At 35.7% G+C, this 16,749-nt stretch overlaps 1 protein-coding gene across 3 annotated transcripts in view; it reads right to left on the reverse strand.

Annotated features, from left to right (window-relative positions):
* LOC150099452 (uncharacterized) overlaps positions 1–5,082 on the reverse strand; it is a 42,612-nt gene extending 37,530 nt beyond the window's left edge. For all 3 annotated transcript variants that reach the window (XR_016549377.1, XM_090404095.1, XM_090404096.1), the window contains exons 1-2: positions 4,755–5,082; positions 1,918–1,973 (exon numbers count right to left, since the gene is read on the reverse strand). Coding sequence is in view for 2 of the 3 variants with exons in the window: in XM_090404095.1 (XP_090260221.1) it covers positions 1,918–1,973; positions 4,755–4,848 (150 nt within the window). In the remaining variant the exon portion in view is untranslated. The remainder of the gene's footprint in view (positions 1–1,917; positions 1,974–4,754) is intronic.
* Between the last annotated feature and the right edge of the window lie 11,667 nt (positions 5,083–16,749).

Raw genomic sequence — 16,749 nt, forward strand, 5'->3', positions numbered from 1 at the left:
GATGACAACTCTACGCGGGGAGCTATAGTCCAAGGAGAAGGAATCTTCGAGCGGAAGGGAATTGCTCCGTTGCCTCCGACGCGCATGCAACTACTCCCTAAGCCGAAGAGACTCCACCCGCACCCCGGGAAGATACAGACTCCGCAGACCGTCAACAAGTCTACCGCCGGCATAAGCAGGGAGAGAAAACCTGACACGGAAGAAAAAGGAGCAGAACTCCAGTAGAAACCAGATCCATAAAGGGTAGCCGCCACCAAAGTGAGTGTATCTGTTTAACCAATTTTCTTGAGTTTTTAGGAGAACTTTCATTAGTGGACTGTAAAGTAAAGTCTGACCTAAATAGACATAATTAACGGTTGAAGATTAGAAAGTAAATAATTGTCAGGAATTTGTATGTGTAATAAGTCAGAGTATAACTGTTTGCCAATTGGTGAATGTGGCCTATAGAATACTCGCCTATAGAATATTCCTAGCATAGAAAGGAAGAAGCATTGGTGTGTAAAGGATTTGTTCTATATGCATGATAATTAAGAGTTAACAGTTAAGTAATATGTACCATTGCTCAGTGTAAATGATTTGTGTTATAATGAGAGAATTAGTTATTTATATGACATAATTTGTATGAGTGAATGGGAGAATTTAGCTAATTGATTTATATACATCTGAATTGAGATGTTTTATTTTATTACTGCAAACTTAGTGTAAATTGTTTTACGTGAATTAAATTTGTTGTTTGAATATTAATAGAGAGTCGCCTGATACATTATTTCTTGATGCGCTGTTCTCAAAAACAACCGAGCTTGTGAGCGGGGAAGATAGACAATTAATACAAATTTAAAGTAAAGGGGTAGCCACGCCGGTATATAAGTGCAAGAAAGGATATATACCGAAAGTAGAAATATTTAATGCCATAAAAGGATATCCTGAGGCGCAGTCATTAATTGAAATAAATATCTAGAGATCCTTGGCATAAAAATAGGAATGCGGAGGTAAAATATAAGGAATTGAAGGGCATAAGTTTAAAGATAATAGAGGAATATAAGGAAACAAGACAATATTAAAGATTTAGGAATTGACATAAGGATAAAGATAATATTATAGGAATAAGAAGGAAAAATTTATATAAAGATAATAAGGGAAGAAACAATAAAATACGAAAGAGAAATTTATAAAGAATCACATTTATTTACACTATGTATTTCACTTTGGAAGAATGCACACACACACACACACACACACACACACACACATATATATATATTTTTTTTTTTTCAGACCGAAACGAGAATTATCATGTTTCACTAGATTATTTATTATCTACCAAAATTCTCTCAAACACAGTTAAAATAGAAATATATAAAGACAGTCGTTAGACCGATGTAGTTTGCTTTTTAGAGAGCATAACAGACCAAGATGGAAGAGCCTTGGAAATATATAAAAATAAAATCCTTACAAAAGTCTTTGAACTTGTAAAAGATAACACAACAGTTCAACCGTATGTACATTGGCAAAAACTATACCAATCCTATACTATAGAACACCGCTATTAAACGATTAAATCAGTTTATTACAGACTAAGAAGGATGAATGGAGAAAGGTTTATAATTAGCGCTGATAGAAAGGGATCCAGAAATAGATCGCGGGGAACTGAGACATCGAAATGGTAACACATCAAAAAAGTTCTGCTGACAAAAAAAAAAAAATCTGGATTTCACTAGAAGGGATCAAATTAGAAAAAAAGTGAATATATATGTATTCAAAAAAATATTCTTTTTTTTTTTTTTCAATAATTTATTGACCTCCTTCGACGAACGCAGATAATTATTTCATTCTACTGCTCTTTTTAACGTAAAAATGGCGTGGTTTAAATGCATTATTAAATTATAAAATTGATAAAATAATAATAATTTTACATGCCTCTTTATTGTGTATGTTACACTTTTCTGTAATCTCTGTTGTGTACGTTTCCCAAACTGTAAAAAAAAATAATACACACATTTATCCCTTTATAATAATCGTGCCATTTTAAGTAAACTTGTTAATTCAATAAGAAACATCAAATTTTCATTTATCGGGGTAGTATTCGTAAGTATCTTCCCCTCGTCAGATATGTTCACGAATTGGATATTCAGGAAAGATTTCGTATTTCAGACATTTTAAAAGGTATCATCTCAGTTTACATTTCAATTTAACCATTCTTATTTTCAAAATATGAAAGCTATACGAAATTTTGAAAATAATAATGGTTGTTTTCAAAAGAATCATTATTTTTCAAACGTCTAACAGACGGCATGAAGCCGCGTGTTAAAAATAAATATTACAAGCAAATATAAATAAATTAATAAACATATTTATATATCGAGAATTTTTTTTTTTTTATGTTGGGTCCATGTACGAGCAGTTGGCTGGCCAACCTATAGTACTTTAGCGGCGTATATGGGTAGTGTGATGGGAAAGGAAAAACTTGTTAACATTCGATTTGAAAGCCTGTATGATGCATTCCTTGGGAAATACCTCAGCGGGAAGACTGTTCCATAGTACAGTAGTAGCAGGGATGAAGGAGGAGAAGAAACTTGTTCTGTGGGTTTCGAGGTGTACTGTGAAGGGATGTTGGAAAATGGCTGTACGTGTTCCAATGGGTTTAGTACAGATTGGATTGATGTTGTTTCAGATGAGCATTTTCCATGAAAATATTTGTAAAATATACAAATTGCAGAAAAACGTCTATGTGAAAGTGGTGGTGGTGGGGGGGGGGAATCGATAAGAGATGGATCATTTATCAGTCTAATTGCTCTTCTCTCTATTGAGTCAAGCATTTTGAGGGAGCTTTTGGGAGTCCCACTCCAAATGTGAGAACAGTATTCGATAGCTGGGCAGATTTGCTATTTGTATAAGTTTAACAGCTGTTTTGAAGTGAAGTAACGTCTTGATCGAAAGAGAGCCTAGTTTTTTGGAAGCTGAGGATGCAATGGTTGTGATGTGTTTATGCCAGTTACCTTGATATCATGGTAATACCGAGAAGAGAAATTTCATCTTGTTTGGGGATTTGAGTGTTATAAAAAATAATACTGGGGGAAAATGGTTCTTTTTTTGTGGGAAATAAGACAAAACTGGGTTTTACTAGCGTTGAAGTTGACGAAGTTATCTGAGCCCCATCGGAGGATGTTTTGGAGGTCTGCGTTAAGGGAAGTTAAGATGGTTGATGTTCTGTGGGTTGAAGTGAGATGTGTAGGGTAAGGTTTTTTAAATGAAAGGGAGGTGTGCAATGTACTGTCATCTGCAAAACTGTGTATTGGGTTGGAGGTCAACTGAAGTAGGTCATTGATGTATAGAAGGAAGGGGGGTCGGTGAGAGAACTGAACTTTGAGAAACCTCAGCATTAGTTGGATAGTGGGAGGATAGGGAGCCATCTACTATTACACATAGTGTGCGTCCAGACAGGAAGCTGGTAATCCATCTGCAGAAGTCCTGAGACAGTCCAAATGATGGAAGTTTACTTAGTAAGCCTCTGTGCCTGACCTGGTCAAAGACTTTAGAGATATCGAGTGCAATTACTTGGGATTTGCCACATTTTTCCATGGTATATGTACAGAGATGGGTGATATATGAGAGCAGGTCAGCGTTGATCGGCATCGGCGAAATCCGTATTGGTGGTCGCTTAATAGCTGGGTACCTTAGAGTAGTAGTTGAGAATTGAAGGTTTTCTCCATCACTTTAGATAGGATTGAGGTGACTGAGATAGGGTGGTAGTTAGATGGCAACGATTTGTATCCCTTGGGAATGGGTTGAATATAAGCCAATTTCCGGGCTTTGGGATCTATACCAGTGGAGTAAGATAGTGTGTAGAGACGGCATAGGATAGGTATCAGTTCTGCTGCACAGACCTTCAGGATGATTGAAATGCCATCAGGGCCAGGGGCTTTTTTAGTGTCTAATTTTGACAACAGGTTTATGATCTCTTTCTGGCAAAAGGATACAGGGGGCTTTGAATGTTGGGCAGTTGGAATGTTGCGAGAGATTTGCCATTGGGGGTGCTGCGGTTCCGCAGTGCCTATGCACGAGCCGCACCTGATTAATGCGATTTAGAGTGAAGATTAAGAATATGTACAAGATATCGACTGGTTTGCTATGATAAGGTGATTAATACTATTCAAATGCTCCAGTCTATGTGTACGTATGACATAGCAGTTATACTATCTACAGACTGTAGTAGAGACTAGCCGGCTCTCTACAAGACCGTCTAATTTAGCTGCAGTTGAAAAATTCTTTAAAGGTTTCTAGAAATCTAAAATGGAATTAGAACGTAGGCCTACATACTGCATTTCCATGTGGAAAGCTGCTCTTTATATCGATTGAATGTCAGGTGATATTTGAAATTTCATTCCAGCAATGCAATAAATGCATATAAAAATTTATTCATTCAGATTATTGATCTCAAATTAAAATAGCGAAATGTAATTTAATATCATAAATTCTTCAAATGCACATACTTAATTTTTCAATAATTAAGAATGGTCAAGTGATTTTGATATCTTGAGAAATTCTACAATCAACTGCAATACTGATCATCAGAACATATTCTATATGAATATTTGTTGCAATCTTAATAATTAAAAAGAAAAAAAAATACAGTTGCTTGTTTTTTGTGTATAAAACAGTTCATTGAGATACTTTCTATGTAAAGCGAATTAGGAATGTATTAATCACAACCATTAATGAGAATTCTCGAGGAAACAATTTCCATAATAACTTACGTGTTTCGCATATATTCATCTTTTCCGCTTCTTTAGCCAATGCGAAAGAAAACGCCAAGAACAAGATAAGGGAAAGGGCCACTGTGAACTTCATGGTGTCAAAATTAGTTTTACTTTCTCAACAGCTACTGATTACTGGGACATTCACTTAAAGTCTTTTATAACAAGACTTCTATCTGTAATTTGCGTGCAGATTCACACATATTTTTAAGGAACAATAAAAAAAAAACTTCAGATTTTACGTGACTGAAAGTGAATAAAACCGATGCAAAAATATCCTACAAAGCATTTACGCAGATAAATTTGCTGAAGCACGTAATACGGTACCTGGCAGTACCTTTCTTCTCACAGGAAATAATGTCAAGGTCAACGTTTTTCAAAAATGTCACAGATTTCTTTCGTTTCGACCGATCATCCGCGCTTGCTCACATGGAATATATTACTCAGGCACCTTTGAGAAAATACAAGTATGTCATTCGATGACTACCGACTTGAACCTTGTATGCCTTCTCGTATTCATCAGCGCATTGCATGTCTCCACGAATTCTTTTTTTTTTTATATTATTTTATTTTATTTTATTTTTATTAGTATACTGAAAATATTACTCGTTTTACCCTTTATTTAAGATTTATTATTATTTTGTTTTAATGACATTTGTTATTAGACTTGGTTAGAATCTATGAGAAAGAAATCTGTTTAATAAAAAATTATTTCCACCAAAACTGTGAAATATGTAGCGTATCAGTACAAGTTAGAACCTGACAGTTACTTTCAGTAATCCCCAGTGTCAGTGAGATAGAAGAAGAGCCAATTATTATCTTTTTTTTTTTAAGACTGAGCACAAGTTTCTAAAATTATTTTCCTTAAGTTCAGCAAATTTGATTCCACTGGTTCTTCAATGTTTTTTTCGTGGTAACTTTAACCAGAACATTAACATTATTCTGATCACAGACCACTATTACGAAATTTACTAATAAACAACCACGTTCTTACGTAAACTGGCCAGTTTAAAAAGCAAATACTTCCTGATTAATCTGCCCTGGTGGTGAATTAAACAATAATTATTATTCTCAATGAATCGCTTAGACTAGAAATCGTTCTTTTTTTTTTTTTTTTCTGATTGAACGTTTACAAGGGATTTTCCAATTCCTAAAGGTATGTTTCATTATATAAATAAAGAATTATATACCAGTGAGTCTTCTTAGTATTATAAACAAATATATTAAAAAATTAATGAGGAATTATGTCCCGGATATTCTCGAAAGAGATTAGTTGATCTGTAGTGCACAGCACAGTTTTCTTAAGGAAAGGAGGATTATGACAAACTGCTTATTTTTTACGATGTGCTCACTAGAAAAAAAAATTAGTTCGGTGTATGGTTATATAATAGACAATAGGAAGCAGTGATCAGAGGAACGATTTTAGAAAACATTTCAGAAAGCCAGGTTTTAGACGTGGCGTACTACATACGTCAGTATTAAAAGGTTTGATTATTTAATATGTTCATAAATGATTTAGGTCGAAATATTAAAATGTTTCTCTTTTTCGATTATCTACATTCTATCAAGGTATTTAACGGCTCTCCTGATCAAATTTCTCTAGAGCAGGGTTTCTTAACCTTTCAAAGCCCAAGGATCAGCAAAATGCCTATACCAATTCTACGAACCACTAAGTTATGTAATTTTTTGTTTTTTTTTAATATATGTGGGGATTATCAACATTTTGGAAAAACTGTGCCTTTTATAACATACTAAATCTAAAAGCATGTTTTGAATACATATGGAAACATAATTAATTAAGCTTGAAGTAAACGATTACAAGTGTATCATCACTGAACAAAGTTTTAATTTTTATTAAACAAATAAAGGCATCAATTTCCGATTTGCTGTGGGCAAATGAATAGGTATGTCAACTCCTTCCCGCTGAAATCCCTATACATCACAGCAACTTTTAAATTTTATATGTTAACTCCATTCATCTGCCCATACTCATGATTTTTATCCGTATCCATATCCCCACAACGACTTTTATCTTCAAGCATTCTCTGATTCGACCTGCGTCATGTAAACTGTTCCATTCGCTAAGTGCTTTGTGAGACGAGGAAAATGTTCTTCTTATCTTACTCCATTCATCATAATACTGAATACGAATTTGACATGAGGGATATCATCCATCATGGATGACATCCCTTGTCCTGTCCAAACCATTCCCTGCATATACCCAAACCTTTCACTCAGAACATACCAAAGCCATTAATTCCCCCATCCACACACACAATTTCCGGCCGATACGAATCGCTTTATTTCCCTGACGAGTTTTCTATCACCTGCAAAAAAGTGTAGGACATCCTGTTATGTGAAGTCCTTTCCGATATCTATAAACAATCCAAACCACGATGTCAGTCGCAAAGTGTCATCCGCGTGGTCGGGCGCATTTCCCGCCAGCGACCGTTTGCCTTGTATGCCATACGCATGTGATTTGTACTAATCGTGTTATGATGGCGGTTTTAATTATATCCGTCCTGTTTTATCTAATGGCACAACAGTGGTCATCGCAAATCTGACAGATTCATTAATCGTGTGGCGGTTTTATTTATATCCGTCCTGTGCTGCTTGTATTCCTTACGTTATGATGTGTGTTTCTGTACAATCCATGACAGTACAATTCAGGAATATGTGGCCGAGCACACAGATGGATTCTGTGTGCTCGGCCGCATATTCCTGCAAGGGACTGTATGAGATACGGAACTTCGTTAAACGGGACGCGGGCAGCTATACTCCTCGCCAGCAGAGCTGAACCTCACCGTGATGTAACTTAGCGTAACTTTCGTTTCATCCCCGATTTTGGAAATGGATTAATTCCAAAACCAGTAACGAGAATAATCGGAAACTGTACTCCAAATAAATAATATAATAATAATTATGTTACTGCTTACTTTTAATGAGATGGTTTAGCTTCTCGGCCTTTGCAGAGTTGCTGGATATCTGGCTCAATATTGGTCAACTTCAGTGGAAGATTAGCACACACACACTAAGACGATTTCTGTATTTTGTTTTTATTTGAAGGAGCGATGAAAATCTTTTCTCTCAAAGAAAGATTGTAGAAACCTGCATGACGATTTTCAGACCTTCTTCAGATAATTCGGGAAATTCACTTCACTGAAGGCGAGATCCAAAATCGAGCCAAACCAAGATCACGAAATTGCATTTGAAGCCCATTGCCACTTGAAATCTCAATTAACTGTTCTTTTTTCGATAACGAAAGGTTGTTCTCGTGACTATAAACTTGAAATGGATCGCGAACCCACAGAAATTTCTTATAAAAGTTCTAAGAAAATATACACAGCAAATTCAAAATTCTGTTTCCAAGTTTTGAGGTGGTCGCAAACCATTTACAGAAAATCAGAATCAACAAAAAGATCGTTTTACACTAAAAAAAGGATTCCAATATTGGAAAAGGTGCAAATTATCTATCTTTTATATAACTAATACACAACACCAGTTTTTTCTTTTTTTTTTTCTTTTCTCGAACGCCTTTATTTTGTCGTAGGCATCAAGAACAGTTAAAGAATTTACCTGAAGGGAGAGATCTAGTTCATTTAATTTCGAAAAAAATGTCCGACAGATAGGATAGTGTTCATAACCATGCTTCATCAACAAGGAGTGATACAAAATTAGAATTACGTTCATTTACAAACAATAAAACTTCGTGCCTTAATTGAAATAACATTGTTACTACTTTGCCCCTGGAAGGCCAGCGAATTTCAGAATGAATCAAATATATCCACTGCCCATTTCATCACAGAGTACTGAAAATAACCTGTTATTGAACGGTCGAGCCTTAATAAAATTAAATAGCTTTGCAGCATTGTATAGCACAGTTTAAATTCTGGGGGTATTCCTTTGGAGGCCAACCTTTCCCTACGTATGAAACGCGATTCATATCTGGAGCCACTTGCTTAACCATAGAAACAATCCCCAACTATGCCTGCCTGTAAGGGCGCAAGCTCCATCCGAACAGAAGCCCATGCATTTTCCCCTGGATCCCTTTGTGTATTATGTGATTATTGAGAGTATGAAATATTTCTTCTCCAGTTGTTCAGGATGACAAAGTTCTACAAAACAGAATATCATCAAGAATGTTGTTGTTATCATGCGCATATCTTACGTAGCATATTAACTGTACATCATCTGTAACATCAATAATCTCGTCTATTTATAACGCATGAACTTCTTATCTCTTTCGATTAACTGAGATTCTACGTCACCTGCCACATCATTAATTCTGTGACATACAGTGTCATTGAAAGAGGAGTCAAATCAACATCTTTTAGTAACTTGTTGCCAAACAAAAATTTTACATCTTTTATAGCTGGAAGTAGTACATTTTCCGCGCTAGAATGAGGTTTTAGTGTTCTCGCTATGCGCAAACCTAACAGATTGATGCTTCCAGTGCCGTGCTATTAATCGAACTCATGGCCGAAACTACATCTTTCCCATGATTTAATGTCGCTAAGCGTTGCTGAATTTTTTTTTTTTTTCAATAGGTTTATTTTTCACATCACGATGTTTAATTTCTAAATGTCGGAGTTTCGCAGGTTACCTAAGTTTTGTCAAACTAATATTGGTTTGATATGATAAAGTCAACTGGAAGAATAGTCTAGAGTAATGGCTGTGATGCAATTATTTGGGATTTTAGCAATTATGTTAGATTATAGACTAAACACCAGATGTTGGACAGACGACTCAGTGTCAGACTGTGAAGGAGTGATGATCAAGAACTGATTGAATTACAACAGTGAAAATTAGATCAATGGAATTTTATAGCTAAAACCAATAAACAGAATGAGACCAAATTCTATATTGAGACTTTTGAAGGCATGGGGAGATTATTTCCGCGAAAAAAGATTTAGTACCAAAAGTCGCCGATAGGGGAAATATTGGCGCTGGTGTGGCCGAAAATAGTCAGATATTTGCAGTAAACGCAGGTAAATAGGATTATGCAAATTGTATTGTGCGTACGTGACAGCAGCGCCACTAATTCCACTTAAAAAGGGATTGGGAACGTTCAGGCAGTAATTTGAATGACTGACGAATTGTGCTCAATATGCGTCCTACCTTAAACAGTGCAATGCCGTAGTGGCCCTTCGGGAAAGTAGAAGGCTTCATAACCTGCGTACAGGTCCTATGTCAGCTATAGCACTGAGAGCTACGATTAAGAAGTTTGAAAAAACTGGATCACTAGGAGTTAGCCCTGGCAGAGGACGAAAAGCAGTGCAAGAAGAGACAGTAACACTCCACATATCTAGCTGGAATGAGTGACGCGGCTATCGCTTACAGCGTCGAAATAGTATTATTCCATTTTATCTGCCTTTAATGTAATTATCCGCTTGTTTTTGGCTCCGCCAGCGCCCAAATTTCCCCTATCGACGACTTTTGGTACTAAATCTTTTTTCGCGGAAATCATCTCCCGATGTCTTCAAAAGTCTCAATATAAAATTCGGTCTCATTCCGTTTATTGGTTTTAGCTACCGATGTTCAAGATCGCTTTTATGGTTGTGAACGAAAATCTGGAGCACCAGGATGAGCTAACTCCCTTCCATCATTATTCGGAACTGTCAATCCAAAGGAAGACATTACGAACGATGTTCTCAATAATTACACTGTGGCCTAACTGACAAGCATATTATAACACGAATTTCACTGCCCGCGTTCGACCGTTGCGAATATTCAGTAAATTATATATAAAATGGAAATATGAATGAAAGCGAGAACATCTCTCTAAAGTTTAATTAATTTATTTAATCATTCGGCTTATTTATTTATTTCAATATATATTTGTACATAGACTTATAACAATGCAGACATGTTCAACTGCCAAAATAGATAATTATTATTATTATTATTAGATTTATTTAGATAATTATTGTTAGATAATTATACATACTGTTTGATTAGCTAATCATTCCCCATTAATACTATCTAATTAAGCCCTAAAAATTCTCTTACTAAGCGAAATATGGATCAAAGAACATGTATTCAACAATTCTCTAGTTAGCTCTGTTATGTTTGATATTGGACAGGATTATAATGCATCTGAAGGATTAACCATCATATCCTAATCTTAAATCTCGAATCTTGGCATTAAATATTAATATAAGACGATTACCATTTAAGTGTCTTATACCGATGTGGATATAAAAGCGGATTCCTAAAAGCCTGGCAGCATGTTTGAAGAATATAAAATATATTACTGTCACAGATAGTAATACAAGAAAAGTGAAAATTCAGGAAACTGTACTGATCATATATTTACAAGAAATTGAATGAAGTATATGGGGAATTTTTCATAATTATGAAATAATCAGATAGCAAATCGCAATATACAACAAATCATGCAGATCTAATAAGATTTATTTTTAAGAAATTCTAAAAAGGACCCTCATATATGCAGCATTTATGAACATGACAGAACTATGCAATAGGCACAAGAAATATGCTTCCGGTACAAAGTTCGAAAATATATGAAAATTTCTAGAAACCCTTAAAGGAAATAAAGAAAAATATTGCTTTCAAAAAACCTACTGCCTATTGGAATTTCTTATTTGTACAAATGTAAACATACAGCCTACTAAACATGATATCTGATCATTAAATGCACCAATCATGTACATACGCAATGCAAAATAATGTTAATTAGCTTTTCAACGAAATGAAAAATGAGTTTACTAATTCCATGTACAATTCGATGTACCTGTATGTAGCAAATTCTATGAAATAAAAAAAGTGAAGCGAAATTAATAAAATGATTATTACGTGTATGTACGCTAGTGGCCAAAACTGTGGAAACCTTTTGGAAAAAGTGTATTTTTGACGTTTGATGGCTTATAACACCACTTTCTTTTGGTGTAATACCATAAAATTATATATCTATGAAAATATAATTTAATCAAGAATGTAATGAAATAAAGTTTGTTCAATTATCTGTATTCTATGAAAATGTATAGCCAAATAACCAGACACAAGAAGCAAAACTTGTTGTAAATAATAGTATTGTTTGTGAATGGAAATTAAAGTAACGTCAGTGGCCTCCAACGATGAATTCTTGGAAGTATCAGGTAACAATAATAATAATAAGAAGAAGGTGAAGAAGGTTAAAAGTGCGTAATGCGCATTACATATAAATCATTTGTGCACAAGAACTTTATCGAATATTTAAAAGTTTTCATCTTCCGTTATTTTAAGCTGCTCGGAAATGATATTAACTATTGTAGACTAATATCAGCAGTTCATCTTTCATTTTTCAACTGTTTTTCATATCGTAATTAGAAAACGATAAAGTCAATACTTAATCTCTATATATTTTTAAAACTTGCCTCCTATGGAAGGTTTCAGGACAGGGTTAAATACTAAAAATGTACTGGTGCAGTTTCATAAAAAAAAAAAAAATTTATAAATGTATAAACACAGCAATGTACGCGGCATTCATTTTTGTATCTCTCATTCTCGTGCATTCGCAAGTGTAGATAATGTACTGCAATTACTCCATGCACCACGAGATGATGATGATCTGTAACACACGATTCCAGCAAAAGTAATGTAGAAAATGGACAATGCGATCATGTCCATTTTCTACACTAATGATGGGAAAACCAAGAACATGATCGATATGATTATAATTAAAAGAAGGTGGACAACATCAGTACAGCAGTGTTGAACTTTTCAAGGAGCGGACATAGATTCGAATCATAGTTTAGTGATTGCAAACATCAAGTTGAAATTAAAGAGAAAATATAAACCTTGTCATCAGAAACGAAAAGATACAGTAAGAAAAAGTGAAGAAGAAATAGGAGGAAGGTGCAGAACAGTGTTAGAAGAGAACCTTAAAAGAGTGGACAAAGAAAAAAATTCGAATATAAGAGTGAAAGGAGTACTGAAGGCTGCAGAAAACGCAGTTGAAGAAACAGTAGTACAGGAGAAGAGAAGATCAAGAAGAAATGGATTAGACAAGAAATAATGAAATTACTACAGGAGAAGAGAATGGTGAACATAAGAATGGATGCATCAAAACAGACAGAGGAGCAATAGAAAAGAAAGTATAATGAGGTGAAAAATGCAGTCAGAATGGATAAGATGAAATGGTTAGAAGCCCAATGCACTAATATAGAACAGCACTATGGAGAGCATAAAACTAGGGAGATGTACAAAATTATTAGAATCACTGATAAAAGGTGGCAACCAAAACAGACCACAATTAAAGATGAAACAGGCAAAGGGTTGACGAATAAACACCATTGTGCAGCTGTGGAGAAGATACTCTAGTGCAGTGGTTGTGTGCCAGGGCGCACGGGTGCGCCCTAGAAGATTTCCGGGTGCACCCTGTGGTATTCCAGAGAAATATGTGTCCAGATATAAATATAAATATAGTTACTCTATTATACCTTTTCATTACGGAAATACCGCTCTTTTTGTCAACACATCATCATTATGTTAATTAACAGCGGTTTTTATTGCTAAGAGAACAAGAATATGGTTTATTCTTGTTGTGTATATTACTTATTTTAAAACTGTTGGAAGTGGATGTTATGTACATATTACTTATTTTCAGATAAATACACCAAAATAAAATGGATAGATTTCTCAAAAGGAAGCGTGATATTGAAGAATCAGATTATGGAAGTGAGCAAAAGTTAAGTGCAAGTAAGAAAGCAAAATCGCGGCGCCTACTCGCAAATATAATGAAAGTTATTTAAGCTTCGGTTTCACTTGGACCGGAAGTGAAGATCATCCTTTGCCGCTATGTTTAGTGTGTGGATGTAAAATGGCAAATGAATCATTTCTTCCTAGTAAATTGAGTAAACATTTTAAAACTATACACTCTAATTTACAAGATAAATCTGTAAGTTTTTTCAAGAGATTGTCTGAACAGCAAACAAAAGCGGCAAATTCTTTTAAAAGTATAATGACTGTTTCTGATAAAGCTCAAATCGCTTCTTATCAAGTCTCAGAACTGATAGCAAAAAATACGAAAGATCATACTTTAGGTGAGTCACTTATTTTGCCTGCATGCAAAAAATGGTCATGACAATGCTAGGAAATGAAGCAGCAATAAAAATAAGCAAGATTCCTCTGTCCAACGATACAGTTCACAGGCGTATTATAGAAATGTCTTCTGATATCGAGAAAAATGTATGCAGTAATAAACTTCAGTATTGAAATTTTGTATTGCAAGTTGATGAGTCAACAGACATTACCAACAAGGCGCAACTCTTAGCATTCGTCCGTTTTATTAATGAAGATCAAATAGTAAATCAGTTCCTTTTTTGCAAAGAATTAAGTGTGTCTACAAAAGATGAGGACGTTTTTAACATTTTGAATAGCTGTCTTGAAAAAGGATCTGGTATACACCAGGTAGGTCTAGGGGAAGTGGTTGGTCTTTGGTGGAGCGGATAAGATATGCCAACTTTTTATATGGTCTGTAACAAGAAGTAAGGTCATATTTTTTTGAGGATATTGGTTATTTTCTCAGAGGTAAGGACTACAAAGGTAAGCTTAATGCTTTAGTACTAGACCGTACTACTTACTTCCCTATTGAATATAATCTTGCCAGCTCTCAGATTAAAACTCTCCACAGACTCCTTAAGAAAGTCACTTCTTGGCCTGTGGAAGTCACTAACAAACTAAAACATTATAACTGTAGACCTCCCCGATTATATGGACTCCCAAAAATACATAAACAAAATGTGTCATTATGTCCCATAGTGGATGGCATTGATTCCCCCCCCCACATATAAATTAGCCAAACATTTAGCCAAAACGCTCACACACTATACTGGCAACACACCATCACACATAAAAAACTCAGCCCACTTTACAGCCAGTATAGAAAACCTCTCACTCTAACACACTGACATAATTGTCAATTTTGACGTCTCCTCCATATTCACTAATGTCCCACTCCAAGAAACCCTAGAGCTCATCCAAGCCAAGTTTCCTCCCGATATATCAGCCCTATTTCAGTTCACAATGAACTCAGGTTATTTCGTTCGGCAAGGAAAATTCTACAAACAGATAGAGGGGACATCCATGGGTTCACTACTTTCCCCACTCTTGGCCAATTTCTTTATGGAGACCTTTTAATAAAAAGCCTTAAACTCCGTCCCACAAAAACCCACTATTTGGCTTCGTTACGTGACAGACATGTTCGCTATTTGGCCACTTGGCACACTCCACTCCTTCCTAACACACTTAAACAACCAATACCCCAGAGTCCAGTTCACCTTAGAAAAAGAGGAAAACAACACCCCCCCCCCTTCCTAGACACTTTAATCACTTGCCAGCTTGATGGATCTTTGGTTTTCTCTGTTTACAGAAAACGCACCCATACTGGCAGATACATTCACCAGCAATCCCCTCCCCTCACAACAATATGGGGTTATAAAAACACTATATAACAGGGCAAAATTAATCTTCTCAGATGACAAGGCCCTAACCACTGAACTAAACCACATCCTCAACACTTTCTTAGCCAATGGCTATAACCCCAAAAAATACTAAAAGCAGTAAACCACAACCCCCCCTCCACAATAAAGATTACACCAAATCTACTACCATCCCCTACATCTAGGGCACATCTGAGAAAATAACCAATATCCTCAAAAAATATGACCTTACTTCTTGTTACAGACCATATAAAATGTTGGCGTCCCTTATCCACTCTACCAAAGACCAACCACTTTCCCTAGACCTACCTGGTGTATAGCAGGTCCCTTGCAGCTGCAATTTGCCCTACTTTGGCCAAACAGGCAGGAGAGCAAATATCAGGATTTCAGAACACAAAGACTACATCTGGTTTCACCAGTACAGCCACTCTGGGCTGGCAGACCATGCCTTAGATACCCATCATAGAATTCGTTGGAAGAAAACTAAAATAATACACCGCAGTAAGTTTAAGTACGAAAGATTATTCAAGGAATCATCAGCAGCTCTAAAAAACGTTCCAAACCTCACCAAATTTGGGTGTATGAAACTACCCCAAATTTGGAAGACTTACATTATGAGAACTTCAACCCAACAGCAAAGACAAACAAATTAGCCCGCCAGAGGGCACCATTAGGACGTTAGGAACAATATTAGTTTCTTGCTTTCTTCCTCATTTGCTTTTGTTAGTGCCTGCGTGCACACACCATATCTTTATGTTCCTGAAGATGGCAACATGACGTTGCCGAAATATAGAAGTCATTCATTAAAGTTGCCTTTAATTAATATACTTTATATGCGTTGTTAATTCCATAAGCTAAATACCAGTTATGTATGACCAACGTATAAGCCTTACTACTAGAATTATTTATATGATTTTAAATGCGCCCGACTTCAAAAGGTTTGAGAACCAATGCCTTGTACTAACACTATCCCATACTGGATTGTTACCCTTGGTACTAACTCAGTCATATTATACACATTCTTATACTCAGCTGCCTTGCTGATGTCTTCATATCCAATCAACCTCTTCTACCCCCCCTAAAAGCTCTAGTTTCCCAGATTTTGAATATCCACTTTCACTTCATTCAGCAACTGTTTTTGCAGTCCCTGAACACCAAATGCATTCAGATGCAAACCATCTTTCTTGTATAAGTCCTTTCGCGAGTCAAACTCACTCCGCACATCCACAAACTCCACACCACTCCTCCTGAATAACCTAAGCATAGAGTTATTAATTATTATGTCCCTCCTCAACTACTCTGTGATATCGCGGCAACAAACTCACTATCTTAACACTTTCGTCCCTTCAAGTCCTGTATCATACCATACTTTTCACCTTTTAAGTCATTCGTTCCATACGCTTCTGTGCTCTAGTAGCTTCACGTACATCATTCATCTTCGCCCGAAGAAAGCACGACTTTGTCCAACTCTCATCGATCACACCTTTTAAGATTAAATCGCAGTATAACACTCGCTCCTTAATTTTTCTTTCACTCCAGAACACTCATTTCAC

This window comes from Typopeltis vanoorti, chromosome 14, assembly GCF_054136105.1.
Source record: "Typopeltis vanoorti isolate ZY-2024b chromosome 14, IOZ_Tvanoo_1.0, whole genome shotgun sequence".
NCBI lineage: Eukaryota > Metazoa > Arthropoda > Arachnida > Uropygi > Thelyphonidae > Typopeltis > Typopeltis vanoorti.